Here is a 16,416-nt window from a genome sequence, read left to right on the forward strand (position 1 = left end):
CCCTAACCAATGGACATGGACAACAGGCGGGAGGGGGTGAGGGCATGAGCGGGGGGTGGGGATAATGTAGGGATAAGGACACATATGTAATATCTTAATCAATAAAAAATATATTTTAAAAAAAAGTAAAAAAAAAAGACACTCCATTGGAATGGATAAAAAAAAAAGAGTTAGAAAAGAAAAAAACAAATGAATTCTTAGTGAAGGCTTGCAATTTTCACAGAACCATCCACTTATAATTTATAAGCAGCATTATTTCAAAACATTTCATTTCAACAGTATCCTGTACTAAATATTTTCATCATGGCTGAAAATATTTAGTACAAGAGCAACTTTATCTCTGGCAGAAATACTTCAGTAAAGGAGTGAAATATTAGACAGACTACCAAAAAGGGAAAACAAGTTTAAACTCACCAGTTTTATTTATTCTAGGACTCAAGAATTCTAAATGTGGTTATGGGATTTGGAATGGACTACTAGATCACTAAGAAAAGGCTTCTCAGCATCCAAAGACTTTCCCTCTTTTTCTTTTTTAATCAAAGCAATACCTCCATTCTCATTGTCTGGCCAATTACTGAAAAATCTTTAAAACACTCAGATGGTCAACAAACACCTGCCTACCACCATGACTGGGTAGCTCAGTTGGTTAGAGCGGCCTCCCAATACAACAAGGTTGGTTGCAGGTTCAATTCCTGGTCAGGGCACATACAAGAATCAATCAATGAATGCATAATTAAGTGGAACAACAAATCAATCTCAATCAATCAATCTCTTTCTCTTTCTCTCTCTCTCTCTCTCTCTCTCTCTCTCTCTCTATATATATATATATGCATAATTAAAAGATAAATAAAACACCTGGCTAGATACTTGCATTAGGAGTCAATCTGTTGGCCTTGCTCAACAAGATCTTTGAAGTAGTGGTGTATTGGTGCTTTAAATTTTGATTCAATTACATAAAAATGTACAAAAGTATATTTACTTCACAGTATCTTTAGTTCTCCATATTTTTCTTAAATTGTAAGTGGGTTCAACTGATCCCTAAAATATCTGTGAACTGTCCTTGCACTTCACACTCTTCCAAATCAACAAACCATTCATTATATGAGAAGGCCCAGAACTAAGTAGTGAGTGAAGAGACTAAGGTCTTTTCAAATCACTAAATTATCCTATGGAATAAAAAAAAGTTCTCTCTTAGTTATTTTTATTTCACTGGATTAAAGTTACCCACATTACCAAAACTTAAAAACTTTTTCAATACAAGGTATACTGAAAACAGTAAGCTTCTAGATTATTTTCTCAAATACACAAAACAAGCACATGTAAGTAACATGCTTCAACTACAGTATTTGTTATATGAAATTACTCTAAAACACAAAAAAATTCAACATTAACTAAGATTTTTTTTAACATATTTTTGTTGATTTCAGAGAGAGGAAGAGAGGAGAGACTAAAACATCAATGATGAGAGAATCATTGATTGCAGGCTTGATCCTGCATGCCCTCTTACTGGGGATCAAGCCTGCAGCCCAGGCATTTGCCCTTGACCGAATCAAACCCGGGACCCTTCAGTCCGAAGATTGACACGCTATCCATTGAGCCAAACTGGATAGGCTAACATTAAGATTTTTTTGAAGCAATGGTTTATGCAGCAAAGTCAGTAGGGATAATGCCACAAATACAAGGTGATGTAAACTAGTAATCCATTTAAGAAAAAAGGAAATTTACTTAAACTTAAAAGTACAGCTGCCTCAATTAAGTCTCCAGTGAAAATCTTAGTTACCTTTTTTACTACAGGCAAGGAAAAAACAATTATTCCAACATAGCCACCTATTTGAGCCTTCTCTAATAAATCAACCTTTACAAAATCCCTACCCAAAGTAGAAATGAGAGAGGATTTGCTAGTCAACTATCCTGCCCATCTTTTCCAAATTATCATGTTTCCCTTTTTCACAAGTTTAGCACTTTTAAGTAGATAAAATATAGACTGATTGCCCTGGCCAGGTGGCTCAGTTGGTTGGAGTGTTGTCCTGTACACCAAGAGGTTGCCGGTGTGATTCCTGGTCAGAACACATACCAAGGTTATAGGCTCAATCCCTGGTTGGGGTGCATATGGGAAGCAACTGACCGATGTTTCTCTCTCACATGAATGTCTGTTTCTCTCTCTCATCAATAAAAACATATCCTTGACTGAGAATTTTTTAAAAAGTAGACTGATTTATCTTTTTTTAATATATTTTATTGATTTTTACAGAGGAAGAGAGAGGGATAGAGAGTTAGAAACATCGATGAGAAACATCGATCAGCTGCCTCCTGCACACCCCCCTCTGGGGATGTGCCCGCAACCAAGGTACATGCCCTTGACCGGAATCGAACCTGGGACCCTTCAGTCCGCAGGCCGACGCTCTATCCACTGAGCCAAACCGGTTAGGGCATAGACTGATTTATCTTTAAGGAGATATATTTATATACAGTACTTCCTATTTAATCCATAAGGAGCCAAATGCAGAATTAGGAGCAAAGTATATGAGCTCCACCACACCAACTGAGTGCCACTCAAAGCTTATGCAGAATTTTCTTCAAACAAACAGATTTGGAAACACCAATAAGAATTTATCCCAAATAAGCTAATACATTTAACTCAGCTGAGAGAAAATAAAATCCAAATCTGACAAAGATAGGCTATTTTAGGTAGAGACAAGTTGTGAAAAAGTGAATTGTGCTTAGATGTAACCTATAAAATAGAGCATTTTCTGATTATTAGTCCTTAAAAAGGAGAGGAAACCGCCAAGTGTTACAAGTGAAGACGGGGTACATTCTCAACTGAAAGCTCAATTAAACCAACTATAAACTCCAGCAAAGTGAACTAGGTCAACTAAATTTCTGTCCCCATCTACTAGAAGCAACAAATTCTGAAGTCAAGTCATAGAAACTTATAAAAATAACTTATGTCCAGCTTCAAAAAAAAATCTATTCACTCAAAGAATGAGTACAGTTTTACAAATAGATGTCTATTTTTAATAAATTAGATTTTAAAAATAAATTAGCAGCTTTTAGCCTACAGCAACTATACCAGAAATATCTTCCATTTCGTCACTAACAATATATGCATTCACCTACCTAAAATTAGAAAAAAGACAAATGGAATCTAGGTACTTATAAACAAAGAATCCCATTCTCCCCGTGATGGGAATTCACCAAGTCTTTCTCCTGTGTTCCCTCTCTCAAGAATGTCATTATGCATGGGTTCTACTCACAGAGGTATATGACGCTGCCCAGGATCAGCTCTGGTCAGTTCTTCCTCTTCAATATCAGACTCTCCTCCTGAACTACTGTCAGTGACATCTGAGTCAAATGCTTGTTCACTGCACCTCAAGCTGGCTATACCACTAGCTGTAAATCTCTCCAATTCTTCTGAAATGGAATCACTTTTCAGGAAGTTACTAAGTCCTTCTGAAGTGGTGGTCTCACTGGCAGCTTTTCTCAATGCAGCTTCAGCCTTTCGAGTCAGCATCAACTGGCTTCGGGGCCTCAGGGATTCCAAGTTTGGCAGTTTGCTCAAAGTTTTCTCTAAAAATCCACCCAGCTGATGCTGAATGTGCCTCTCCACCTGCTTGGCTTGCACAACCTGTAAGCGCTTCTGTAATCTGCGGGCACGGTTTTCAATATCAGCCTGCCGTCGTAGTAAAGCTGTTATCCTTGTGTCAGAATCTAAAGCACTAAAAAGAATGGAAGACAGGGGAGACTTTTTACCCTCTAACTTGACGCCCCCCAAGTTAGAACTGGAGTCTGTGCCAGGTGATAACCTACTGCTTCCTTGAAGTGCTGGCTGTTCCATGGAATTTACAGAAGATTTGTTTGCAGTGCTATTATTGCTAAATATAGTTGTGTGTTCTACATCAAGGCTTCTATGTGGAAGAGTGCAATTGGTCATACCCCTCTTCAAGTCCCCTGATTCAGATGCCACCATTTCACCCCCCTGAGAAGATGAAGTAAGAGTTCGTTTTCCCCCATTGAGGGAACTGGAATTGTCATGATCAGAATGTGTTGAACTTTTAGTCAATTTCTTAGCCAACCCATTTACAGGTGCTTGTGGCAGAGCTGTTTGACCACTCGTATTCATGCTTCTAAGATTTTCTAAGGAAAACTCCAAAACTGGCTGTCTCCCCAACAGCTCAGCTCGGAGTTCATAGGACTGAGATAAGAAAGGGTGAGATTTAAGGACTGTCTGCTTGCTGAAGACACCCTGCAATTTCAACGATTCCTTCGAGGAAACAGGTGTTACATCGGAGCAGAGATAAGACGCCACCAATGGTTGCAGCTTTCCCAAATCTTCCTTAGGATTATTTCGGAAGTCTAGACTGGGATCCTCTGCAGCAATGGCTTTTCTTTTGGTTCCGTTGGCAGCAATAAGGATGTTGGCGTTGCCGTTGTTTTCGGCACTGCCAGGGGACAAAGTGGAGGATGGGGGAGCCAGTTTGAACCGGATATGGTGTGCTTCAGCTGCTGCGTCAGTGAGAGCGGGCGCCATCGCAGCCATTCAGCACAGAGAGACAGGAAGTCCAGCCTCTCCCGGTGCCGAGGCCAGCTCCACGGCCCCTTTCTGCCTCCCCAGAGAACAGACTAGAAAAAAAAGAACAAAAGGAAGTTAGAAATACAAGCATAATAGACAACATTTTTCATACAAATACTACTTGAGGCTATAATCCAAACTCTGCCTCCAGTCACATTCACTCTGGAGACCTGAATATCCTTCATCAGAGGAAGGAGGGGGAGGGGGAGAGGGGGGGAAGGAAGGGAGGAAAGAAGGAGGAGGGGAGAGAGAGAGAGCACGCGCACATATACTCTTCTGTACAAGAGAAAGAATTCCACTTTTTTTGTCACTTGTTACCACGGATTCAAAGTAGCTAAAACAGAAGTTCTACACTGAGAGAATCGCAGATTATTAAAGTCAAATCACCTTCATTTAAGAGAAAAATCTCTTTAAACTTCTTAAAATGAGTGCATTTAAAGCAAATGAAGCAAACTAAACATCTAGCAATTAAACAGAAAAGAATTAGTAAGAACTTGCCATCCCACCAAAAAGTTCATATGCCAAATGTCATAGATCGGTGTATTTTTCTGGCCAAACAATCCAGTGTTCAGCAGCTTCTCACATCTCAGCAAGACAGCTCAAACTACAAGCTTAACTGGATCACACTTGTCAGCTTTCTTTATTGTCCTCAGTACAACCTACCTCTCAAATTAACTGCCCAAGTTGTCTCTTCCCTTCACTCCAAAACTTCCTAAAAGAATAATATAAATAGCTGCCTCTGCACTCTAATCTGGCTCCTACTGCTCTGGCAGAAGTTACCAGTAATCTCATTATCAATTCTCAATGGTTAAGTCTCAATCCCCAATCTATCTGACTTCTCTAAAGCATTAGGTAGTGCTGACCAATCATTCTTGAAATTCTCCTTTCCTGATGTCCTTGATACCAAGGTTCCTTCTTCTGTCCTCTTCTCGCTGAACCCACTTCCTTCTCAACAACCACTAGTATGTACTAGTACAGTGAGACCTCTAGTATGTATAGTGAGGCCTCCTAATACTCAGAAAAACTTGCTGAGTTGCACTAGTCAACATTCCCACCTCTATGTTCCTCAAGCTCCCTGGAAATCAAAATTCACTTTCTTCTTTCAATACTTACTCCTCAACCAGATTTATTATCTCTGGTAATGGTATTGCTTTCATTTAGTAATCTAAGCTAAAAGCCTCAGTCATTTGCCTCTATTTGGTTTGAGAGCAAAAGAAAATCTATGTAAAGAACTAAGCCAACTGTTCTTAAAAGTGTGGTCTACAGACTTCTTGGGAGCTCAAAGACCATTTTAGGGGTCCAAGAGAGCTATTTTCATAGTAATCCTAAAAATTATTTGCCTTTTTAAATTTTTTTTTCTGTTGATATTTGCAATGAGGGTACAAAAACAAGGCTGAGCACCTGTGTACCAGAAAAGTCGCAGGTTCAATTCACGGTCAGGGCACATACAGGAGGCAACCGAATCATGTCTCTCTCACATCAATGTCTATCTATCCGTGTCTGTCTGTCTGTCTCCCCCGCCCCCCCTCTATATCTCTCTCTCTCTGAAAATCAATAAACATGTCCTTGGGTTAGAATTTTTTTAAAAAAGCTAGTTCCATTTATCAATGTCCTTGACAAAATTATGAAAATTATAAATTTATTAAATCTCTACTCTACTTTTTAAAATATTCTTCATGATGAAAGGTACAGTACACATAAATTACTACTGAAGCTTTAATAAGTCTGAGAGCCTGGTCTGTGTGCTCAGTGGTTAGAGCATTGGCACACCCACTGAAGGGTCTCAGGTTGGATTCCCAATCAAGAGCATATACCTGGGTTGCAGGTTCGACCCCCAGCCGTCGGGGCTCGTGCAGTAGGCAACCAATCGATGTGTCTCTCTCACATCAATGTTTCTTTCCCTCTCCCTCTAAAAAAAAAAAAAAAAAAAAAAAGGAAAAAATATCCTCGGATAAGAATTAACAACAAAAAGTAGTAGTCTGAGAAAAAGCACCTGTACAACTGATTGAAAGCTGAACTAGAAGCTTTTCTCATCTAACACTATTTTTAGTTGGCAGAACTACTTATGTAGTTAGCAGACATTTTCTCAAAAATGAACAAAGTGAACCTGTCCCTTCAAGAAAAACCACTGACAATGTTTATTGCCAATTATAAAATCTGGGTTGTCAAGCAAAAAATAAGTATTTTGAAAACTTGTATCCACCATCATGAACTTGAACATATTCCCATTACTTTAAAAAGTCATTTCTAATTAAATATACTACTGCTGATATTAACAAATGTAAATTTTTGATACCATACAATGAAATGTGTAAACATTTAGAAGATCTGGGAAACTCAGTAAATGACCAAATGATCAATGCATGTGAGAAACTCATGCACAGGTAAAAGTAAGCTCAAGCCCTGGCTGGTTTGGCTCAGTGCATGGAGCGTCGGCCTGCGGACTCAAGGGTCCCAGGTTCGATTCCAGTCAAGGGCATGTACCTTGGTTGTGGGCACATCCCCAGTGGGGGGTGTGCGGGGGGCAGCTGATCGATGTTTCTCTCTCATCGATGTTTCTGACTCTCTATCCCTCTCCCTTCCTCTCTGTAAAAAAATCAATAAATATATATTTTAAAAATAAAAAAGAAAAAAAAAAGTAAGCGCAAGACAGACCAATAGATTTTAACCTAATAGTGATTTTCAACCCTCTTCATCTCATGGCATACTAATTAGTACTAAAATCCTGCAGCGCACCAAAAAAATATTTTTTTTGCTGATCTGACAAAAAAAATAGGTGTAATTTTGATTCATTCACACTGGATGGCTATTGTCGTTGGCTGTTATTTTTTCATTTGAGTATCTAAGGGAAAAGAGGTCAGTACCCCTGACTAAATAGTCAGGTATTGCATGTTTCAAAATTGCTTGTGGCACACTAAGTGATTGAAAATTACTGACCTAACAGTACAAAAGGTTCATTGATATGGTTTTAGATTCCACATTGGAACTAAACTCGATGAAACTACAACTTGTCAAGTTTGGGTACAATGTCAAAGAAGATCCACACTTATCTAAAAAGCCTAGTAAGTACTCCTCTTTTTCCTCCTACCTCGCTGTGTGAAGCCAGATTTTCTTTATATTCTACAACCAAAACATACAATAGAATGAATGCAAAAACAGATAAGAGAACCCAGGTGTTTTCTATTAAGCCAGACATTAGTAAGATTTACAAAAATGTAAAACAATGCCATTCATTTAAAAGTTCTTTGTGGTTGTCTCAACATGTTTTAAGAGTGAAAAGGGGTCTTGAGAGCAAAAAACTAGGGAACCACTGAACTAAAGCAACCTTTTCCCTCCTTAAAAATCACACAAAAAAACAAGAGGACAACTTCCAATTTGGTCAAACTTTTTTAGCCCTAGATTAATGACAACATAGGATGATAGACCCTATAGGACTGCACACCAAGGTTTTTTTTCACACTATGACCATTCAAATCATTAATATTTTTTAACTTTTTTTAAAATAAATATTTAAGTAAATGACCAAGATAGCATCCATACAAATACCAATACACTTACAGTTTAAATTTATCTATTGCTCTACATAGCACCAAAAGTTTCTCGTTCTAATATTGTACTTTAATGAATTTTCTATGAAATAAGTAGACCTTCTGGTATATGGCTTTCTATGTAACACAAACTGTTTTATGTCAACTTTTTCTATTTCTGATCTTAACATTAATGTTACTTCCTAATATAGTATAAATGACCAATAGATAGATGAACCAATGCAAAATATGTTGAGTTAGTTTTATAGTACACAAAGCATTTTCTGCAATAAACAAAAATCACTATCAGATCTTTCCCATCAATCCAATATTCTCCTCTTTTAAACTAATAGCAATACATTGTTGATACTTGCAATGCAAGGAGGAACATTATCAGTGCCAGATAAATAATACAATAGGTGAGAAGAGTAGTTGTAACCTACTACCCCAAGAGCACCATATGTAAGTCTCAGCAATGGCAGGAAACAGCCTTCCTCTGGGGACCGAAGCAAGAGCACAGATGTTACACAGCTTACACAAAACTTACTCAGGAAAACACAGGCTCGCACAGCACATGTAAAAAAGGGTCATAGCCCTAGCTGGTCTGGCTCAGTGGATAGAGCGTCGGCCTGTGGACTGAAGGGTCCCAGGTTCGATTCCAGTCAAGGGCATATGACCAGGTTGTGGGCTCGTGCAGGAGGCAGCCAATCAATGATTCTCTCTCATCATTGATGTTTCTGTCTCTCTCTCTTCCTTCCTCTCTGAAATCAATAAAAATATATTTTAAAAAAGAGGGTCATAATTAACATCATACTACAGAAGTACTTAAGCAGTAAATATTTCATCATGATTTTAGAATTATTTATTTATTTAAAGTTCACAACTTAAAGAAAACTCTGCTGGCTCAAATCCCCTATCTTTCAAGATTTCTCTGACCCTGTGAAAGTACATTTGTGAACTCAACATTAATGACGCATATCTCAGCTCAAAGGCAAGAGTTTATTTTGTTTACACACTCTCCTTGGTCTCTATATCCCCATAGGACGCACTGCAAAGAGTAGTTACTAAAACAATCATCTAAGTAAGTAGGGAGAGGGAAAAGCAACCTCTTCAGAAGGAATTCCATTTCTACATCCTAAATCTTTATCTTTCTACACCAAAACAATATTACTTATAGGAAAAGATAAAAATCTACAACCATCTCCCTTAGTTGCCTTGTAATGCAATGCTGAGATTCAATATTACCCCCAAAGGCATTCACAGGTAAGGAGAGTAGGTCCAAGGTCACATCATGGCTCCACCCTCATTTAAATTATTTAACTGTTCCCTCCATTTCCTCATCTACGAAAGACAAGCCTAAATCACAAAGTTGCTGTGATGATTAAATGAAATATTTTCAATTTCTTAGCTTAGTACCTGGCAAAAACACCCATTATTTACACTATTAATAACCTATAGGCTAAAAGCAAATATAAAAATCAATTTCTATGAGACTTCTTAATGCACAGGAAAAATATTAAGCAAATACTTCTCAAAGGTCACTGTACTTGAGGACTTTTCACTTAGGGAAAAAAGCATATAAATGGACATGACAAATCTGGTTAGCTAGCACTCAATATTAGCTTTAATTGCCATAAATCATCACATAAGCTTAGAAATTCATCTAATATTTCATGATGTTATTTCTGATAAAAAGAGAGCAAATCAAATGCTCAACAATTTAAATTATGAAATACCCATATAATGGAATACTATGCAACAATAAATAACAAAGCACACTTGTATTTACTGACATGAAAAAGTTCCTGCTTCAATGTTAATTTTTTTAAATATATTTTATTGATTTTTTACAGAGAGGAAGGGAGAGAGATAGTTAGAAACATCGATGAGAGAGAAACATCGGTCAGCTGCCTCCTGCACACCTCCCACAGGGGATGTGCCCGCAACCAAGGTACATGCCCTTGACCGGAATCGAACCTGGGACTCTTTCAGTCTGCAGGCCGACGCTCTATCCACTGAGCCAAACCGGTTTCGGCAAATTTTTTAAAGGTGTTACAAAACAAGTACTATAACCTTATTTTTGTTTTAAAAGTAGGTGGTAATATTCTTCTGTCTTTGGTTTTCTGGCTTATGCAACTGTCTCTACCACAAACATATATTACTTATATAATAAAAGGAAAGGATGCAAAAAGAAAGTAATGCAAATTTTTAAAGAGCCATAAAACCTGAGTAAGGCAAAATGTCAGTGACTTTTTCTTTTTCTTTCTTTTTTTAAATATATTTTATTGATTTTTTACAGAGAGAAAGGGAGATAGAGTTAGAAACATCAATCAGCTGCCTCCTGCATACCCCCTACTGGGGATGTGTCTGCAACCCAGGTACATGCCTTTGACAGGAATCGAACCGGGGACCTTTCAGTTCGCAGGCCGACGCTCTATCCATTGAGCCAAACTGGTTTTGGCCTGAATTTTTCTTAAAAATTGAACATACTCCACAAAATGTTGATTAAAACAATTATTCCCATCCCACTTGAAGTCCTAAAAGTTTCACTGTCCAACAATTTAAATCAGAGAAGACTGTCAAACTTTAGCAGTTTTACAAAAGCAGCACAACAGCTTATAAGTCACCTTTCTCCTAAGAATACAAAGCATTAAAAGCTATAATTAACTTATTAATCCTCAAAACAGACTGGGCAGTAGGTTTCAGGCTGAGATTATTATAATTTCCAATTTGTGGGTGGAGTTAGACAATAAAGTTAGTGTACACTCAAAATAAGAAATCTAAAATATCCCAATTTTTAGTTCATCTAATAAAGCACAATCTGACAAATGCAGATGAAGTTAACACAAATTAAGATTTTCCAGTAAGTCTAAAGAGACAAAAGAACCTATCTGCTATAAAAGATTGGGCTAGGTAATTAATGGTTTCCCTACCAGTTCCAAGGAAGCATTTGGAAAATGTTAAATGGTTTCAGCAGGCAAACACATTTGGGGAAACACTTCCTTTGATGGAGATCCACAATGTATTTCTCATCATACTGAATATGCAGATATTTGCCTTTACCAAACCTATTTAACAAATAAACACCTTTTTCCCATTACACTTATTAAAATCTTGAGGAACACTATTCTGAGGGATACAGTTGGAATAAAGTTCAAATATGTGAATTCTAGGGTCCCTTCCTGTACTTAGGATTCTATTATTCTAAACTGCAGTATAGGTTCAAGGACAAACTTCGACCTAACACAAGTAGCACTTTTGAAGCAAAAACATATCCCTAGGGCAGAGTTTCTCAACACTACTGACATCTTGTGCTGAGAAACTCTGTTGTAAGGGGGGGAGGTCTCTCTCATACACTCTACTCAGCAGGATCCCTGGCCTCCACCCACTAGATCAGGGGTGGGCAAACTTTTTGACTCGAGGGCCACAATGGGTTCTTAAACTGGACCGGAGGGCCGGAACAATAGCATGGATGGAGTGTTTGTGTGAACTAATATAAATTCAAAATAAACATCATTACATAAAAGGGTACGGTCTTTTTTTCAATAGTTTTATTCATTTCAAACGGGCCGGCCCGCGGGCCGTAGTTTGCCCACGGCTGCACTAGATGCTAGAAACACCTTTATACAAATTATGACAACCAAAAATGCCTCCAGAAATGTCAAATGTCCCAAAAGGGGGCAAAAATCACACCTCCCAATTGAAAAGTACTTCCTAGAGCAGTGATGGCGAACCTATGACACGCGTGTCAGAGATGACATGCGAACTCATTTTTTGGTTGATTTTTCTTTGTTAAATGGCATTTAAATATATAAAATAAATATCAAAAATATAAGTCTTTGTTTTACTATGGTTGCAAATATCAAAAATTTCTGTATGTGACACGGCACCAGAGTTAAGGTTTTTCAAAATGCTGACACGCCGAGCTCAAAAGGTTCGCCATTACTGTCCTAGAGATACAGACTCTATCTTTATGTCTATCTATAAAGATAGACATGTAAGATATATTCTTTCCAGAAAGCAAAACACCTGGCTGCTTCAAATACTGAAAGTCAGAACTAACTCCATACCTACAACTGAAAACTTTGCCTTATTCCTCATTAGTTTCCAAAAGAGGACTCCCAAATACACAACTAGCAGCATCCATCATGCAAAAATGTTGATAAACTGCAAAAACCCAAGGAGAAGGGTTTGGCCATCTGGCTGGCTAATCACCACACTTGCACTGAAAACAAGCAAAAATCAGATGGGGAAGAAAAGTTTGCCCATAATGTGGCTTCTACTAACTTCTTTCCCCATTACCTCATTACTCTGCACAAAGGAAAGAAAGAGAAGGAGGAAGGTTGGTAAGGGAAGTGTCCGTGAAGTTGTCAAATGTCAGCTGAAATGTTTAAATTAGCTAAAATTTAATTATGTAAGAGGTTAAAACAAGAGAATGGTAACATGGCATTCTAGTGAGAGGAAATAGCATGGGAAAAGGCAAGGCTGTGGGAAAACATAGGACATCCTAGAGGTTAAATGATCAATTTTCTTGAAATATAAAGTTAATAGAGGAAACAGTACAGAAAAAGGTAGCAAGATAGTTTGAAGCCAGTACAATAACGGAAAACCTTACATAGCCAGCCTTTACTCAGACTTAAAGGCAGCAGAACGTCATGAAAGGCTTTTCAAATAGGAGTGACACATCAGAACTGAGCTTTTCAGAGACCAGTGGGTAGGATGCATTAAAAGAAAACAAAAAGGCAAAGAAGCAGCTACTGCAATAATCCAGACAGGATGCAACAAGAACCTCAACTAAAGTGGTCACCCACAGTAGTATGGTCAAAATTTTCTCCAAACGTAAATCCAGAAATTAGGAGGGGCTAAAGTTTGCACGAGGGCCAAATAAGTGACACAAACATTAATGTAAAGGCTCTTGCCCTAACCGGTTTGGCTCAGTGGATAGAGCATCAGCCTGTGGACTCAAGGGTCCCAGGTTCGATTCCGGTCAAGGGCATGTACCTTGGTTGTGGGCACATCCCCAGTGGGGGGTGTGCAGGAGGCAGCTGATCAATGTTTCTCTCTCATCAATGTTTCTAACTCTCTATCCCTCTCCATTCCTCTCTGTAAAAAAATCAATAAAATATATTTTAAAAAATAAAATAAAATATATTTAAAAAAATAAAATAATGTAAAGGCTCTTAAGGACAAGAGAAAAGGCTCTCTTTTCCTTCATAACTTTGTCTTCTCTATGCATTGCTCATAAAGCTGTTCAGGTGTGATATATCCTTTCTATTCTTAACATTACCAACCAAAACCCAGCCAAGTCTTCATCAGCTCAGACCTAAATCATAGCAGCTTCCTGACTGATAGCTCAGCCCTCCAATACAATCCATATCTTTTTATCATCTCACTTCTCTATTCTAGAATAATGTCCAGTGGCTTTTCACAAGTCAAAATTCACCAAGATGAAACTTCTTATATAATAAAAACCTAATATGCTAAGTGTCCAGGGGATGTCAGAGAGCCAGTTTTGGCCCGATCCCACAGGCCCAGCAGAGGGACCTCACTTGTGCATGAATTCGTGCACTGGGCCTCTAGTAAAACAATATCGGAACAAGTACATCAGGTAGTATGGACCCAGAACTCTCCCTAAATTCCAAACTCCACAATCTCTGCCTAGGCTGCTGCTTCTACCGGAAAGGCCCAAAACATAATTAATCCTTCAATACATAACATCTCTACAGAAACTTTTCACTACTATTCAGATTCACATTGCTTTCTTCCTGCTTAAGTTTTTCAGTGCACTTAAAGTCACCATCACCCAATTCAAATTATGTGTTTGAATGTTCCCTAATTGTCACAATTTATTAATTATATTTCAAAACAGGCAGTGTTCTTTAGGACCCTTCTCTTGCATACTCGGTAACTTTATCTAGAGCTCGGTAAACTCTAAGCACTTACTGACTGAACTAGAGTAGCCAAAACACATTTGTTTGCTCTGGCAAGTATGCTCAATAGTTACAGCACTGACTCTGGGACCGAAGGGTCTCAGGCTCAATTCCCAGTCGAGGGCACTTATCTGGGTTGCAGGTTCCATCCTCAGTCCATCATGTGGGAGGCAACCAATAGATACTCCCTTCCCCCAACCAATAGACTCTCCCCTGTCCCTCCTTGCCGGGAGCCGGTCCATCCTTGCTGTTTCAAGGGACCTGGCATATATGGCATACTGTTCTTAATATATTTGCTCCCCTTCTTAGAGCTATGTGTTTTAACCAAGGTCACCTCTCCGAGAAAGGTTGTTTCCCCAGGTAGGGATTTTCCCCTGAAGTTAGGGAGGGAATAAAACCTCTTAACTAAGTGCCAGGCGGGTAATTAATCACTTCAACTACGAACAATCATGCTTAAGCTACATAATCTTTACTCCCTGGAATGGAGATAAGAAACGCCCTAACCTTTGGAATAGAGATTGATAGGATTGGAATCAACTGGTATAAATACAGATGTAACAAGACAACAGGACACAGAACTTAGATGAAGATCCTAGACACAGAACTTAGAACCCAGAACCGAGAGACAGAACCTAGACACAGAACCTAGAGACAGAACCTAGCAAGAGTAACTGGCTGAAGAACCTAGAGACAGAACCTGGCTACAGAACCTGGATAGAACATGGCAAGAGAACCTGACTAGAACCTGGTGACTGAACCTGGCTGGAGAACCTGGAGAACCTAACAAGAGAACATGGACACAGAACGAGGCTGGAGATCCTAACCAGAACTTCACTGGAGATCCAGACCAGAACTTGGCTGGAGATCCTGGCTAGGCTGCTGATCAACTGAGCGCTGTCTCCGTGTCATTCCTTCTTCGCCGACTCCGTCTACACCTTTGGGGACCCCTGGACCTGCTGGGATTGGACCCCAGCACCTCCTTCCGCTCTCTCAAAAACCCAATAGAAAAAATATCCTTGAGTGAAGATTAACAACAACAACAACACTTGGTGAGATTTTGCCAAGCAGAAGATGAGGAAACTCTAATCAAGAAACTGACAAAATAATGGGAAAGGATTTAGGAGATGATCCACAAGCAATTTGGATGAGCCAAGTGGTGCACGTATACAGCTTCTCAAGAGGAGGAAAGCAGCCCTAGCTGGTTAGGCTCAGTGGATAGAGCGTCGGCCTGCGGACTGAAGGGTCCCGGGTTCAATTCCAGTCAAGGGCATGTGCCTGGGTTGCGGGCACATCCCCAGTGGGGGATGTGCAGGAGGCTGCTGATCGATGTTTCTCTCTCATCGATGTTTCTAACTCTCTATCTCTCTCCCTTCCTCTCTGTAAAAAATCAATGAAATATATTTAAAAAAATAAAGTCCACAACTCTTAAACCATCATACTAAGTAACAACGCTAATTTTAAATTGAAAGGACCTTAACTGCTAGACACTAGATTTCAAATTTTAGTCTTTAGAGGAATACCAACTGATTATCTCCAATAAACATTTCATTAAAATGCCTATAACATTAAAAGCACCACACTAAGTGTCTACAGTAATGACAAAGACCACTAAAGACACTACTATGTGATCAGGGAATCCTGGGGGGCACATTAAGGGGACCCTAGCACAGGCTGAGAGTGGGTGGAATCATAGAAGGCTTCCCAGAGGGAATAACATCTAAGTTGAAACCTAAAGAATATGTAGGGTCCAGCATCATCCATACTGCTACTTCAACTATTCCATATCCAAAATCCATCCCACGGTCCCAACACCAAATCCTAACCCAATTCCTGTTCATCAGCATTCCCTATGTGAATGAATCTTTTCTTAAAATATGTTTTTAATGATTTTTAAATAGAGAGGAAAGGAGAGGAAGTGACAGAAGCATAGATGAGAGACACATCCATAGGCTGTCTCCCGCACACCCCCTACTGGGGATCAAGCCCACAATCCGGTCATGTGCCCTGACTGGGACTCAAACCCAGGACCTCTTGGTCTATGGGATGATGCCCAATCCACTGAGCAACATCAGCCGGGCCCTCTGTGAATGAATCTTGATCCCAATCACTGATGTATTGTATATCATAGATAGCTCACTTAAACATATACGAATGCCAGACGAATAATAGAAAGACTGCAGGAGTTTATGGTCTAATGGAACTCCCATTTGACCCAGTGATCCCACTTCTAGGAATATATCCCAAGAAACTAGAAACACCAATCAGAAAGGATATATGCATCCCTATGTTCATAGCAGCACAATTCACCATAGCTAAGATTTGGAAACAGGCCGAAACCGGTTTGGCTCAGTGGATAGAGCGTCGGCCTGCGGACTGAAAGGTCCCAGGT

General features: G+C 39.1%; 1 protein-coding gene across 1 annotated transcript in view; it reads right to left on the minus strand.

The window, feature by feature from the left end:
* Positions 1-2,987: 2,987 nt before the first annotated feature.
* Positions 2,988-16,416, minus strand: part of LOC107184166 (KAT8 regulatory NSL complex subunit 1) — a 21,955-nt gene continuing 8,526 nt past the window's right edge. The window contains exon 2 of the mRNA XM_015568152.1: positions 2,988-4,620. Coding sequence (XP_015423638.1) covers positions 3,251-4,537 — 1,287 coding nt within the window. The 5' untranslated portion in view covers positions 4,538-4,620 and the 3' untranslated portion in view covers positions 2,988-3,250. The remainder of the gene's footprint in view (positions 4,621-16,416) is intronic.

This window comes from Myotis davidii, unplaced genomic scaffold (assembly GCF_000327345.1).
Source record: "Myotis davidii unplaced genomic scaffold, ASM32734v1 scaffold684, whole genome shotgun sequence".
In the NCBI taxonomy this organism is placed as follows: domain Eukaryota; kingdom Metazoa; phylum Chordata; class Mammalia; order Chiroptera; family Vespertilionidae; genus Myotis; species Myotis davidii.